This window comes from Gordionus sp. m RMFG-2023, chromosome 1 (assembly GCF_954871325.1).
Source record: "Gordionus sp. m RMFG-2023 chromosome 1, tfGorSpeb1-WG-v2, whole genome shotgun sequence".
Classification (NCBI taxonomy): domain Eukaryota; kingdom Metazoa; phylum Nematomorpha; class Gordioida; order Chordodea; family Parachordodidae; genus Gordionus; species Gordionus sp. m RMFG-2023.
Genome location: NC_088775.1, coordinates 9,576,834 through 9,593,136, shown reverse-complemented (window position 1 = coordinate 9,593,136; position 16,303 = coordinate 9,576,834). Strand labels below are relative to the sequence as shown.

The window sequence follows — 16,303 nt, the reverse complement described above, 5'->3', positions numbered from 1 at the left end:
CATGACAGCGAAATAGTGCAGAACAAAACAGCGAAAGTGGGACAATTAGTTGGATGAGCTTTAGGTTAAAAGGGTCTCCAGATAAGTAGGGTTAATATACTTACATACTATATTTTTTTTTAATAGGTAATAAAACTTTTGGAATATGATTTCCTCCCTATTAGAGTTCTGTAGGACCGAGAGTAAAAGCATCAATAAAGTTTAGGCCTAACCTGACTCAATTCAATATTTGCGATCGAATATCACACTTTTCTAATAAATAGAAAAATGTTATTAAATTATCAAGGTTATTGCTGAATACTTAAATTTAAAATGTATAACATTAAAAATATAGAATAAAATTACTATTTAGAGATTTGATTCTTATAAGCTTTTAAAAAAATTCGGACTGCTTCAAATCTGGGTGGGCATGGATTTAAAAAAATTTGCTACCTATCCGCCTGTTTTGCACTATTTGATACCAAAACCTAAAGAACTAGATACTATGATGTTTAGTTGACCCTTGCATTCTTTTTCACGAGCTTAATTAGGCATAAAGATATTTCAGCTATTAAGTTTTGATCTGGGCTCAATTTTTTTCAATTCTAAGTGGCGAATTAGTTTACCTTATGTCAAACTCTTAGCCAATTATTTTCTTTTCGGTCATTAATCTTGTCTTAAGTTTTAAAATTTAAATCAAGTTGTTTTGCTATCTTATATATTAAATAGGATTTCGTATAATTTAAATGATAATATAATTCAGATGAGTAACAATTGTCAAAATCTTTATTTTATAAATTTCAAGTGTTTTAAAATTATATTTAAATAGGAATTCATTAAATTTAAATGTTAACTAAATACATATCATATTTATGCCTGTCATCACTGTTCATTCAATATTGCCCGATATATTAATTTAACTGAATCCAAAGAAGAGTTTATAATATGATATCCTCAAATCCGTTAATTATGATGATTTTGGGAAAAATCGTTTTTATATATATCTCGTCTTCAGTCCCTAAAAATTTGTTGTCAATAAATACAAGGTATTGAATTATTAGTAAATTCACCTTTCAAAAGTGGAATTTTAATGTTAAAAAGTGTATGTTAAAGTAGTTTTTCTTAGAGAATTTTATGAAAGTTTTGGGCTGGATAATTTTCCTTGCTCAAAATTTACGGAGTATTCAGAAAATTCTATCTGGAATTTGAAAAGTTGGAAGTCATATTAGAGCAAATTATCCCATAACGAAATCATGTTTTAATTTTGGTTTTTTCATTTATTCGCTTCTTAGCTAATCAACTGATTACACTTTTATTCTTGTTCAACGATAATTGATCGTTTGGTATTATCCTATTAGAAGTGGTTTGTTTACTTTATATAAATCAAAATTATCTACAACCCCTGTGATTGGAAAAAATAAATTTTGAGCTATATTTCCTCTCTTATTATCGTCTCAAAATTTGACCCTCAGGACACTAATTCATCTATTCTTTGGATAACTTATCAAATTTACAGATAATTTTTTGCTTTGCTTGTACCTTTTTCCCTGATAATTATATGCAAATCATCAAAAGAAGTATAAAAGTAGCCAATAATATTTATGAATTATTCAATAGTAAGCGTGTTATAAGCGTATAATATGCCTTTTATTGGGCTGTTTGCCTCTTCCTTTTAGTTCCCTACGAAGCTAAAGATGATTGTAATGGTCATAAAAATAATGTTCAAAGTTTTATAAAAACATAATTATCATTTGATTGACTCAATTAGGAATGATCCACCCGTACTCAAAATTATTATTTGACCCAAAATGGATCAAAGTTAACTGAAGCTCTAAATACAGGAGTCATAAGTATATTACTTTTCGATGTTAATTGAACGAAAAATTATCCGAAAGTAAGCAACACATAAAAACCTTAACCATCTTAACATTTCAATTTATATTTCTTTTGCTACTAAAATAAGACCTTCAAATAGTAATAGATATTTTGGAAGTAAAATATTATAAGAAAGTTCTAGTTAATACTTATATATTTTTTATAACGTTAGATTATATTATATACTTTAGTTCTACCTTTTATCTTAACTTATTATTCAATTCCAAATACAATTACAGAAGAATGATCATCGAAAAATTGAAAATTTACGCTAGAATTTAAAAAAGTAATATATCAAATAAAATTTTGAGTATTCTTTTTTCTCAAAAAAAAAAAGGTTTTGTAAAAAAGAATATAAAGAGAAAAAATGGTTTTAGAAAAACATTTTTAAGAGAAAAAAAAATATATCATTGGAAAGACGAATATAAATAGAAAAATATGGTTTTGGAAAAAGGAGAAACAAAAGATGTTTTGGGGAAAATGAATATATATAGAAAAATAGGGTATTGGAAAAACGTTTATATAGAGAAAAAAAAAGTTCTTGGGAAAACATTTATGTCACTAGCATAGTTGACAAAAGATGATGATCAATAGCTTAAGGACAATTATAGACAAATGATTCAAGAAGAGATGAGTAAAGGCTAAATTAAGTGTAAAGGGATTGTGGAAATTGACATTAGTATATAATACAATTTAATATAATGGTCTTGTGTGTTATAAATTTAAGGTTTAATAAGAGGCAAAAATAATTTGAAAATTACTGAGTACATATGAAGTTTTATAGATTATTTTAGGTAGAAATGGATGAATAGACTAAGATTTATCGTTGGTATGAAGAATAAATAGTATTGATATCTAAGTATAGACAAAAGATCTTAGAAAATAGGAATCAGTACAAAAAGGCGTTGTCGGTTACTATAAATCATTAAAAGCCATGAATAATTGACAAAAGACTTGAAAAATGAATTAACGGGAGATTACTAGAAACAGACAATGTTGAACAAAAGAAATATTTAGAAGTTTCCTTGTTGAAGTTAAGGATAAGTCAGTAATGTCTTGGAAGTGATAGGCAGCAACAAAGTATAAAGACTAGAATTAATTAGTTATCGTATAGACCATTGACAGTTCAGAATCAAATAGTCCAAGATGCTAACACACATCGTATGTTGAGGTTAATAGGAAAAAGGTGTTGTGAATGTGATAAAAATTGACTGTTGGTTTAATAATTAGCAAAATATAAATTGATCATATCTCTATATTTGTAAGATTTTATAGTTTGTAAATTTTGATTGTTTAAAATTAGTTTGAATAGTGATATTGAAAAATGTTTAAAAAAAGATCGAAAATGTAATAATGATTAAAGTCTTTTTGTTTTTCTGATTAAATTAATTTTATTAAATTTTTGTAAATTCTGTTCTATTGGTAATATATTAAATAAATAAAGTATATAAATAAGCATGATAAAGTTTTTAATAAAAATTCTATCGGAGATTCTCTACCACGTGACAAAAATAGTTAACATTAATGCTAACCCCAGTATTATAGGTTTGTATAACTTGCCTTCATTGTTACTCACTTGTTTCACGTCGCAATTCGTTCACATAAGCGCCTTATCAGTATATCTCCCCGCTTCCATTTTGGAATATTCATTTACCATATTAATCTCAATAATTTGCGCTATTTTCTGTGGGGACTTCTTACCCTGGGGTTGGACCCAGTACCTACCTATCAAGCCCCGGTTTATAGGGTCAACTAATTCAGAAATTCCTGATTTATGCACATATGATATATGGTTGTTTATCCTGTTGACCCTGATGTGCATAGGGCAAAACAATGAAGAAGAACCGTCTCAAGAGCCAACTTCATCTACTCCTTTTAATACGGAGCGGATGTTGCAGCAGTTTAAAGATTTAACCCAAAAATTGTTGTTGAGTTTGATAAGCTCTAAAGACAATTCTTTAATGATTAAAGCGAAATCCCCTTTCGATAACTCGGGTAACGCATATATTAAAAATAATAATTTATCGTTTGATTTTCATGAAAATAAAATTCCATTATTTATTTATTTTTAATAGGTATTTCAAATGTTGACAAAGCTTCTCAAGTTAAAATGTCTAGCCCGTCATCAGAAGTATAATTTTAACCAATTTTCCTTATAAAAAAAATTGTTTTTTATATTTGCACTTTACCTATATGTCCTTTTAAATTTAAAATGTATTAATTCAAACCTGTAAAGCTGACACTCCTATACCCCCTCCCCCCCTAAATCAATGATAATATTAACTAGTGTTGTTTAAAACCCCTGTTCGGGTCAATTTTTAAACATGATCCGATTAAGATTTTAACCAGAATAATATTATATAAGCCTGATTTAACAAATAGAAGTCCACACCATTCTATCATCTAAGAGCAAATACTCTAGGCTTACAAAATATTATTTTGACAAAAATCGAAATCGGGTCGTTTTAAAAATGGACCCGAAGGCTTTATAGTGATTCTTTCAGAGCTTCGAGCCCTCGAAATATTTGTGCCAGGTTTGGTTCGGGTTTAAACCCAGATCAAGATCGTGAACCGAGTGGCTTCTAAAGGGACTCTTGGAGACTCAAGCTCGATCATAAATTTTTAAAATACAATTGAAGCAAAAGAAATTGAAAAATATTTGGATTTTTTTTTTTTTAAATATCATTTATCCCCGCCCAAATAAAGAGTCAAATGACGCTCTTGGTAGGAATAATTTTAAAAAATTAGCTTCAGCTCTAACCATACACCATAACATTTCTAAAAATATTGGCGTTTCATGAGGAGTCTGTAAACGGGTTCTGAATAAGGTTCAGATCCGCAAAATATTTTCTCTTAACCTGGTTCACTTCGAATTAAGGTTCAATTCGAAGCCCTACCACTACCTTATCCCTATCAGATCAAAATTAGCAGATACCTCTTACTGCTCTCTTCACATTTATTAAACTCCCTACCATCCTTCCATTTTATTCCAATTCCCTACCTCCCACCCCCTTTCATCTCCGCTGCCAATCTTACATCATATCCCCTACTTTCCTACCATAGTACAAGTTAGAAATGATATTTTATAAGGTAAAATGGGCTATGATATATAGAAATATTTTTAAAAAAATTATTTATTTAATTTATATGTTCCTTTTGTTAAACATTAACATAAATTTATTAATATTTCCAGATGGAAGAATCATGTGTAAATATAAACGATTCACTAACACACCAGGATCATTTTATTAACCATGGCAGCTACGCTCATGATTTAGTTTTGACAATAAAAATAATAGCTGACAGGATAAAAAGTCTAAGGGAAGATGTTGCGGAGATTAAGACGAATAATGCTGCTAAGATAGAGAACAATGAAAACAAAAATACAATGAGAAAAAATTCACTAGAGGCGGAGACATTAATAAAAATGAACGCTACAACCATGGATTTCTTAAAAAATATGAACAATAATTTAGGGGATTTACAAAATAGATGGGACGATTTTAAAGTTGCAAATGGACTTCAAGCGACTCGCATAATAGCTACAATTGATAGCATTTTAAATCAATCGCAAGATTTTCGATCAGAATTTAAGGAAAGCAACAGACATGTGGAAAAGGAGTTAGAGCATTTAAAAGTTTTAATCGAAAACAGCAGAATAAATTTGAATATTGATACACCTGAAGCTCAAGTTTCTCATATGTCAGAGGTTATAAAGAGTAATATGGATATGGTTACCAAGCTTAACGAGTATTTTCACAGTTCAGCCCTGAAAGATTTAGAACACATTGAAAAAATTAAAAATTATCCTATCACTACATCGAAATACATTATGAAAGAGGAGAAAACGATCGAGCAAACATACGTGGATGAAAATTATAATGAGGGTAACGATTTTATTTACCCTATCCTCCACCATAAGGATAGTTGTGAAACTTATAACCGTCAAAATCATGCCAAAATTTGCAATGCAGTGGATTCGCAGGCAACTTTTAAGAAAGATGAAGTTGAGCAGTTGCACTCCAAAATAAAGTTTCCCAATGAACGAACCCAGGATAAAGATAATGAAATATCGAAAGAAGCTTACGACGTCTTACAACGAACTTTAAAAACTTTACACCTTAAGGATAAGGAATCTACCAATAACCAAAAAATATTTGAAACTTACGAGGATTATATGAAGGACCAAAAGTCATCGTTTGGGCCGATCGCTAAACCTAAAAATTTGGAAGACGTACTAGAGCAAATCAAAGCGCGACAATTTAAGGATTCAATTTTTGAAGCAAGTGAAAATGAAATTCCCAATTTTATTAACACACCACCGTCAAATGAGAAATTAGTGAGGGAAAGTTCTAACTACCAATTTTCGTTTGTACCTGCATATGAGTTCCATGAGTCTAAGGTGCCAAAAGAAACGACGGTTACAAAAACTCTCAAAGATGAGGATCTCAAAATCAAATGTAGTGATAATAAAATTCAGATAAATGATAACAATACAAATTCCCCGTATAAGATGCCAAATTTAACCATAAATTTGAGCACTTATAATCAACAAATTTGTCACCCTTCAACTAGCGGTACTCAGTCAGCTGCAAAAAAAAGTAATGATACTTTTGTCCAAACGCAAAAGCATATCGCGTTTGATGAGATTTCGGAAAACAAACCACATCACCCCATCATCAAAAATTTGGACCAATATGTTCAAGATATCGATGGCAAATATATTCCCAAACAGTGTGAAAACTCAGAGGAAGATTTATCAGGAGTTAACTATGTGAACACGCATCTTCCAAAAGACTCTGTAGATCTTATCCGTTCTGTTAAGATTTTAAACACCGGTTATAAAATCGAACCAATCAAGGAAAAAAACAAAGATGAGCATCCTTTGACATTGACTTTGACCGCTGACAACTCAAAAATGAAACATGATGTTAGAGAAAAGGATTTGAAAATAAACCTTTCCAATAATATAAACTCAAACATGGAAACTGATAAGTTAAAGATTAAAAAAATTTCTGATTCACAAAGCTTAACGGATAAAAAGGTTCACATTGGGATAGCTAAGATCGATCATGATAATGATATCGACGACACTGGTAGTAGATCAGATTTTAAATGGAGTGCTAATCGAGAAGAAGGTTCTTCCACCGTAAAAATGGTAGATTTGCTTCCTAGGAATATAGTTAACCCATTTGCCTCGTCGCTGCTCAAGGATAATAATATCGTACCTATTAAAACGAGAAAAAGCCGAAAAAAGAATGATATAGTAACTCAAAGCAAGCGGAAAAGAAAATTACGGGAACTAAAATCTCAGGAATATAAAAAGAGGAGTGATTTCCAAACGAGTTCCCGCACGCTGAATACCAAGATAAATAATAGGAAACCACAAGTGGCCTTAAAAAAAGGATTGCCCGTTTCTAAGAAAAAAGTGGGCCCTGTAAAGGTCGCTAAAAGTCCGAAAAGAAAGAGAACAAGTATAAGAAGAAGGCCTAAAGCAAAAAAGAAGAAACATAAACTCTCGAAACCTTTAAAAATAAAGATAAATACGAGGAACAAACGAGCTAGAAAACGCGTCAAAAAACGCACAATGTCCAAAAAGTCTTACATTGCGAGAAAACCCAAAAGAATGACAAGGAAACCTAAAAAAGCGGTGACAAAAATTAAAAAAACAGATGTCGGAAAAAATAAAAGGACAACAAAAAAACGACCGAAAAAACAACCAATTTTAATAACGGAAAAAAGGCCCAAAAAATATACGAACACATTTACGAAGAAAAGAAAAATTTTATCAAGGCTGAACTGGATTTTTAAAACAGACTCAGACGCCGGAAGCTCGACTAGCATTAGCATCGAATCAGCTGGAGTGTCTACACAATACAGGCCATCAAAATAATTATATTCAATTTGAAATGAAGCTCGGTGTTTTATTTTTGTTAAAATTAATATGATAATATTTATACATATTTTAATGTTTTCTTATAAATTCTTCAATAATGAACATGATTTATTTATATAATTAAATTATGATTGTAGTATATGATAATTAAAAGCATAAATAACTATCGATTTTTGGCTATAGTGTTAAGGATTTTTAAAAAGGTTAAATATAATTTACTGATAATATAAACTAAGGCACAATCGAATATGTCGTAGTATTAGGGAATCTATAGGAATTTGGAATCTCTCAATTATAAATAATTTATTATGAGCGCTTTTTAAATTTGAAAAATCTGATTTGATGGAAATTTATCCATCACGTATAGAATACTACCAACACTGAAATTCAGATAATTTTGTAAGAGAACCTTTGAACTAAACATAATCATTTTTAAGTAACACTAACGATCAGAAACTGGCAGGTCTAATGGTGAATTCCATGAAAAAACAACAACAGTTTTAATCTGAACCCCTATGATTTTTAAAATTTTTTTACTAGGGTTTGCATATATTTTAACTAATAAATTAAAATTTTAGCACTCAAATCCATACAACGGCTGAGATACGGGCATCTAGAAGTCGAAAAATGGGACATTTTAGGCAATACTCATGCTTATTTTGGATGTAATTAAGCTAGAAGCGTTATTTGAATCTCTTTATATAGCCTAATGGTAGGCCTTTAAAGTTATATAATGTTGAAAATATGTCCAAACCGGATAAACCGAACAATCATAAAATTAACGGCATTTTTTTCCTCTCAAATTTTTTTTTAAAAAAAGATACAGGACTAATTAATAAATGTGCAAAATTTCGAGCTCAGATTTAGGAGATGTGGCATTTTAATTATCAGTCAATGTAAAAATTCGTAATAAATATTTGATAAATCATTAATTGTAAAATATTTATTCCAAAAATCTTTAAATATTTATGTATTCAAATAAAAGATTGACAAGGTGGGAGGGCTTTGTTAATTTGTGTAATATATTTACTTCGTTTCTACACACATTGGATAAACATATAAGCTGTGAAGGCCTAAGAAATGTACTTCCTTGTAAACATGATCACTATTAAAATCTGCTAAATATTTAATTTTTTTCTCTATAAAGATCTAAAATCGACTTGGAAGGATTCTGTTGTAATAATATTTTCAGAGTTGTAAATGCTATCTGATTAATCAAGAACCTTTCATTCATTTGAGTTAGAGTGAGATAAGGAGATTTATTTTATAGTATTCCTCGACTGACCTTATATTAATGTTGGAACGATGGACTTGCCTGCTGCGTAGAAAAATATTAAATTTATAAAGTTCAGCTTTGACTCCTCAGTTTCAATCAAATCGATTTAATATTATTTAAAATATTATACATTAGTTTCAGGTTAAAAGGTTTCAAATGATTTGGTGGAAAATTTTATAATGGCAGATAAATATATTGCTATGGAAAAAATTTGATATCGATATTAGTTCATAGAATAATTTAGTAGCTTATATTTTCTTCTGAGGGAATTCGCCGTTGTTTTTAGAATAGAAACGAAAACATGAAAGCACAAAATACGCAAACAACATAACATTAATTTAATCAATTTTTATTTTAAAAATAGGAAAAAAATTACGATAATATAAATATTTAATATAATATATAAATAAAATATAGGCCCATAAAGAAAATATATAAAATTAATAATAGTCATCCTCTAATAATTTAAAATTGTAACGTAAGAATTCAAAACTTATTTTTTTGTTTTATCCAGAAGGCCCTCAAAGTAGATGTTTTAGAACTCTTTTGGCTGTGAGTTTGGTTAGGGTTTTTACCTCTTTTCCTAATTAGCAGTTTTTTAAAACCATATTCCATTTTTCAACGATTTATGATTGGAGAGAGCAAAAATATATGTGCATATAAATGTGTTTCCTCACGTCTCAGAGAGTTAAAGTGTGTCCATCTAGCCGTTAAGTATTCATACCTGAAGAATCACGAGGTTCAAGGTGTAAAAGAGAATTATGAATTTTGGATAATATTAATTTTTTCGTGTCATATTCTTTTATCTGTTGACGAGAAAATGAATTGTTAGCCTTTTTTATTTTTCACTTTTCCTTGTTTCTTTTCATACTTCCCATTTCCCTTTTCTTTTCTTTACTTTTCTTTTCCATTTTCCTTTCCTTTTACTTCTCTCTTTCTTCATTTACAATTCCTCTATTTTATATCCTTTTCCATCTCCTTTCCCTTTTTTCAATTTTCCTTTTCCCCCTTTTCTTACAATTTCCTTCCCTTATTCTGCTTTTCCTTTTCTTCATTTCCGATTCTTTTCCTCCTTTCCTTTTTCCTTCTTAACTTTTCCCCCATTACCCTTTTCCTCTCCTTTTAATTTCCTCCCTTCCTCGACACTAGAGTTTTCATTAGTAGAATAAGTTTGATTCCCAAAGATTTGGGCTTACCATTTTCGTTTCTTTTTGAACATGGCAAATTATCATTAGACCTGCTTTTATCATAACAATTAATAAAGATCAGGGACAAGCGTTAAACAAAGTAAAAGTAACTGATAGCAAGTGCTCTCCTGAACAATCTAAGTGATATACCTATTATTTGGCACTATGTTAGTAAAATATATGTATAATTTTTTATTTCCAATTTTTCTTCTTTATTTTAGGATAAAATAAACATTTCTACTATACACCCATTCATTCTATGACGATACGATACATTATATAATATTTTTTAAATTTGCCTCCTCAGTTACATAAATGTTTTCTTTTTTATAAATCTGATTCCTCACGATTTGTGATCCATCGTTATTTGTTATTCATTAATATTTGTGATTCATGACCATTTGTAATTCCCAGACCCTACTCCCCCCCCCCTCGACTGAAGTCATAGGGACGAAGCCCAAGTTATCTTTAATTCGTTGATGGCACCTAATAAAAATAAAATAATATTATGTAACATATGGTAATAAAATAGGATGCATAAGAAAATTAAATGGTAAAACAACTTTAATAGAGCTATAAAAAATAAGTGGTGATTGGAAAAAAATGAGCAGGGTAAATTTTTTTATTCGATTTAGAAAAATTTTAAAAACCTATACTAGTTATTAGGAGCATCAGACCTCTTAAGGTGCAATGATAAGTTCGACATTTCTTGTAAATCCCGCCCGCAGGCGCTTAGTCAGGAATTTCCAGTTAGGGTGTTAGGAATTCAGAAATTTATTATTATTTTTACTGAAAATTTATAGGGTTAAATATTAATATACAAAATATTACTATAATATGATATGTGTGACGCTTTTAATTTTAGCTTATAACATAAATGAATTAAAAGATAATTATTGATCATTCATATATGCCACTAAAAAAAATTTTTTCGTCGAATATGAAAATATTCAATAAATTACGCAATACTCAAATATTATGAATGAAAATAAGTAATCAGCATCTAAGATGTCACCCTGAGTATCTCCCTGTTCCTGAGAGTGGCATAGTTATACTTCACTAGGAAAATTAGTTAATATTCATAGTCTTCATTTAAAATGTTCGTCCTCTATCGAAATCTTCATATTCTTTAATTTTTTTATATATTATTTTAATATTTGTGTATTGATCAATAATTAACGTTTAAGTATGATCTCGTGATAAGTAAAAAGCAATTTATCATTTTTAATATCCTAACTTCACTTAGGTTTTTGATAAAAGTATTCGTCTCTACATGTTAGACTAGTCGTCCTTTTTCAATATCTTTAAAATATTATATTAATAGTTGACATGTATTACTTTAATTTATTTTGGTACTATCACATGATAAGCAGGAAGTAGTTTTTAATATCTATAATTAATCTAAACATTCACTGGCTTACCATGTTCAAGAAGAGGTTGAGAAGAATCATTACGGGAACTGACGAATTCAAAAATTCCAGTGTCTTTTTTCACGAGAAATAAAAAAGTATGATAATATTTGTTGTTTTTTCATTTAATGGTTATTGAGTGAATGTGACCTTTATAACAAAATTTTTATAAATATTTTTCTGTTTATCCAATTAATTTGGCCAAACAAAATTTTAATAAATAAAATTTTTCTATGAATTTACTTTTTCATTTAGATTTAATTGTTAATACGGAATTGAAATACAACAACAAATGTTTGGGGGACATTTATGAGGTCTAAAATGGGGGCTGCTAACTAGGATTCCTGCCCACCCCGGGCCTCCCGTGACTACCGGAATAAAATTTGAACAAAAGGAGAACAATAATAGACAGCATACATAAATGCATTTATTATTGATTTATATATATTTCCATTTACATTTATAAAAGATAATTAAATGTCATATCAATATTTATTTTTATTTATAATAAAAAATATATTACTTATCAAAATTAAAAAATGAATTAAACTTACACTATGTTTAATAATGATAATTGTACACATTAGAGATGGGTGGGGGTTAAGTTTAATTTAGCCTCACTTCGATTCGTATTTTTAAATATTGATTGGCAGACTTGATTATATGCATAATATTAATATGCCTATGGAAATAAAAAAAATTGTTTCTTGCGTAATATCTATAAATATAAATACTGTTATGCTATTAATTTACATGTGTAACATATCCTCTATATCGAGATCGACCAAATGTATATGTTGGTATTCCATATCAAATCAACTGAAGTTTCAACCCAACCCCCTTAGATTTTTTTAAAAATTTGTATGATGGTAGTATATACACTAACTAGTAAAAATTTAAAATTTTAATTCTCAACTCACCTTACTTCATGAGATATGGCCATCTTTAGAAATGTCAAAATTCCAAAATACACTATAATTTTAAATATCTCAATAAGTAATTAAGATAAAGACATAATTTAAATTTTATTAAATAGCTCTAAAATAGCTCTTTAATATGACATAAAATTTATTTTATTAAAAAAAAAGTATATTACCAAAAACCGGAAATAGAAACCGGAAATAGCTATAAAATAAAAATTGCTCTTTTTTTTTCTTTTAAATTTTTTTACAGATAGACATTATACTTCTTAATATTTTTACAAAATTCAAGATTGGGAAAAATACTGGGTCAATAGTTATTACACTTTAAATATAAGTAGTATGGCTTAAATCCTATATTATACCAAATATAAAGTAATTATTTTTTTAAAAAAGTAGGCAATATATGTGAATAATAGCATTAAAACTAAAATCCTAAAAAATCTTATTATTTTGCATTTTTTAAATGTTAAAAAACTCAAAACAACATTTACCAAATTGTATTGTATTATTTTAAATATAACGCAAAACGCCTTAATTCGGAGACATTATAAGGAATAAAAAATAAGATTTTATAAAAAGTAATAAAGTAACAACTATGATAATAAAAAGTGAGCTCAATAATCTCTTCACTCCAACCTAAAGATTATATTCGTCCCAAATTTCTTCTAGAGATTTTTTGACCTGGCAACTCTGTGAGTGAATGATGAAGTTTATTTTTCATTGCCAGATAATTAATTATTATGTGATTGTCAGAAATATATTTTCATTTTAAAGATTATTTTAATCTACTTATAATTAACAATTAAATAATTATATTTGGCATAAAGTCAATATTCAAAATTAATTCCAACCACCGTCATTTTTATTGATTAATTTTACATAGCCATTTTTCTAAGAAATTAAATATATTTATTATTAAAAAATATAATATTTTAAATGTCTACAATTCCTGTAAAGTGCTGCAACCCATTTCGAATAAAATGTCATTCAGTACCTTAGGATCTTAAAAGATTATAAACACTACATTGCACAAAGTCTATGTAATCCACCCCAGCCTTGCTGTTAATTAAGGAAATTCCAAATGTGTCCCGACACTTTGGAACTTAAAGAAAGACTACACTTATTGTTTGATAATAATGCCATAGATTATATAAAATTTAAACAATGGTTGGCAGCTGACCGTACTACACTCGAAACTTTAACAAAGTCCGCCAACGAATTTGTGCAGTATTTGATTAAAAATTAAATATTTTAATTCCTCATGCATTTATTTCAAAAATCTTTATTTATTAAGTCATTAAAATCGAATTTGAAAGGATGGGAAATATCTAATAATATTCGATTTTGCAGAGAACTACGCTTTTCTTTTGTAGTTCAAGATCCGCTCAAGGTTTCTATTCGACTAATAATCATGCAAAACTTCATCCATTTATGCTTTATTACAGCGAAGGCGATATCATAAAACATTTACGTGATTATATCAGATTGTCTCAAACACAATACTTGTTCCTTTCATTCAAATAAAATCAATTCTATTCTTGAAAGAAAGATTCAATAATATTTTATTTTTCTGATGAAGCTGTTAGTTACCCAGTATAAAAACAATAAAAACTTTGTAAACCTCTACAACCATTATAATGATTTTGAGATCAAGGCAGAATGGCATTTTTTTGCAACTGCACATAGCAAAACTTCTTGCGATAGTTTAGGGGGAATTACTAAGAGGTTGGCGGCTAGAGCAAACCTGCAACGTCTTCATGAAAATCATATAATAACTCCTATTGACTTATATAATTATGCGAGAATCAATATCCCGGATTTAATTATATATTTGTTAGCAACGTAGAATATTTAAGAATGGAAATCAATCTTGAAATAGATTTTTAATGGCCAAAAGAATTCCATAGACACAAAAATATCATTCATTTATTCCAATGGAAGGAAAAATGAAAGTCAAATTTTATTCTAATTCATTAGATTTAATGTATGATATGAATATGTTTATTTTAATTTCCCATTAATTAGCTAAATAAAGTTATAAATATTTTTACAATTATTTTCCTTCTAAAATAAAATAGCTAAACCTATGTGCTAAATATGACACAATGTCTATTAGTGATCTGCATAAGGCCTAATTTTTCTAACACGGCCAGAAAGATTTATAAAAAAATATATCCGACTCGATCTCAAACGAATTTTATTTTATTTGTTTCGTAAATTACTATACATTTAGTATAATATAGGATTTAAGCCATAACTTTTGTTCCAGTACTCGTCCCAATCTAGGATTTTGTACAAATATTAAGAAGTATAATGTCTATCTGTAAAAAAAAATTAAAAGAAAAAAAAGAGCAATTTTTATTTTATAGCCATTTGCGGTTTTCTATTTTCGGTTTTTGGTAATAGACTTTTTTTCAATAAAGTAAATTTTATATGACAATAAAGAGCTATTTTAAAACTATTTAATAAAATTAAAATCATGTTTTTAGCTTAATTACTTTTTTAGATATTTATAATTAAATATAGTGTATTTTGGATTTTCTGCCTTTCTAAAGATGACCATATCTCATGAAGTAAGGCGATTTGAAAAGTAAAATTTTACATTTTTATCAGTTAGTGTATATATATATATACTACCAACATGTAAATTTTTAAAAAAATCGAAGGGGGGTCGGGTTGAGAATCGACTCTTTTGGTTGATTTAATATGGAATACAACATATACAGTCGATTAGATAGGGCCTACATATAACCCACATTCGCTCACATTGGGCAGGTCTATGACCAACGGGCTAGATAAGAGATTTGAATAGTAATTTTAAAAAAATTCGATTTTCTTTTAACACTAGAATTCTGAATGAAATTATACGGGGAGATAATTATATATGATGGGTCTAAAGAAATTTTTGATTTAATCCAACCTTATATTAAATTATATATTGAAAATCATTGTTTAGACTGGTACCTGTAAATTTTATATCACTTATTTATTTTTCATTAGTAAATCAGATTTCATATTTATATCTAAAATAGATTATTGTGATAATGATAACATTTCAAGTCTTATTTCCTCAGATAAATATGATGAAATTTCAATTGTTAATCTCTATATTCTTGTTATTAGTGTAATACAAAATTATTACATATAAATATATTATATTTCCCATTTTGTTTTTAAATTTTAATTAAAAATGGTTTAAAAAAAAAAGAATTTTGAGCAATACAAAATCTCAAAACTGGAAATGCAAAAATGGCTAAAAAATTGCAATGATATTGAGTCAAAACTATTAGAGAGTGATAATTATACACTTGGGTATAGAATATTAATATGTGCTGTCATATTAAGATGTGCTTCAATGGAAAGTCTGATCGCCAAATCATCTTTGACAACTTCAAAGTTACAAATTATTGTTAAAAATGTTGCTACCCCATTGAAGGAAAAAATGACAGATAGAGAGGTTTATATATGATAATTGACACTGTATTTTATAGTTGCTTCATTATATATAAACATTACCTTGAGATTTAGCACCTTATATTTTATATCACTTATCTATATTTCAGAAGAGCACCCTGACCAGTGGCATAGCCCCCCCCCTCCCCATAAATAATTTTTTTTAAAAAAAACATGTTTTTAATTTATTATAAATAATAATTGATCTACAGTATTTATTTGATAATTTTTATATTTTTTAAATAAATTATATGATGTTGTATTTGCAGCACTGATTTTATATATCAAATTCAGCAGATGCTGAG

General features: G+C 28.3%; 1 protein-coding gene across 3 annotated transcripts in view; it reads left to right on the top strand.

Annotated features, from left to right (window-relative positions):
- The first annotated feature begins 15,871 nt into the window (after positions 1-15,871).
- The window catches only part of LOC135931562 (uncharacterized), a 28,588-nt gene continuing 28,156 nt past the window's right edge, over positions 15,872-16,303 (top strand). For all 3 annotated transcript variants that reach the window (XM_065468792.1, XM_065468785.1, XM_065468807.1), the window contains exon 1: positions 15,872-16,002. In XM_065468792.1, the coding sequence (XP_065324864.1) occupies positions 15,901-16,002 (102 nt within the window). In that variant the 5' untranslated portion in view covers positions 15,872-15,900. The remainder of the gene's footprint in view (positions 16,003-16,303) is intronic.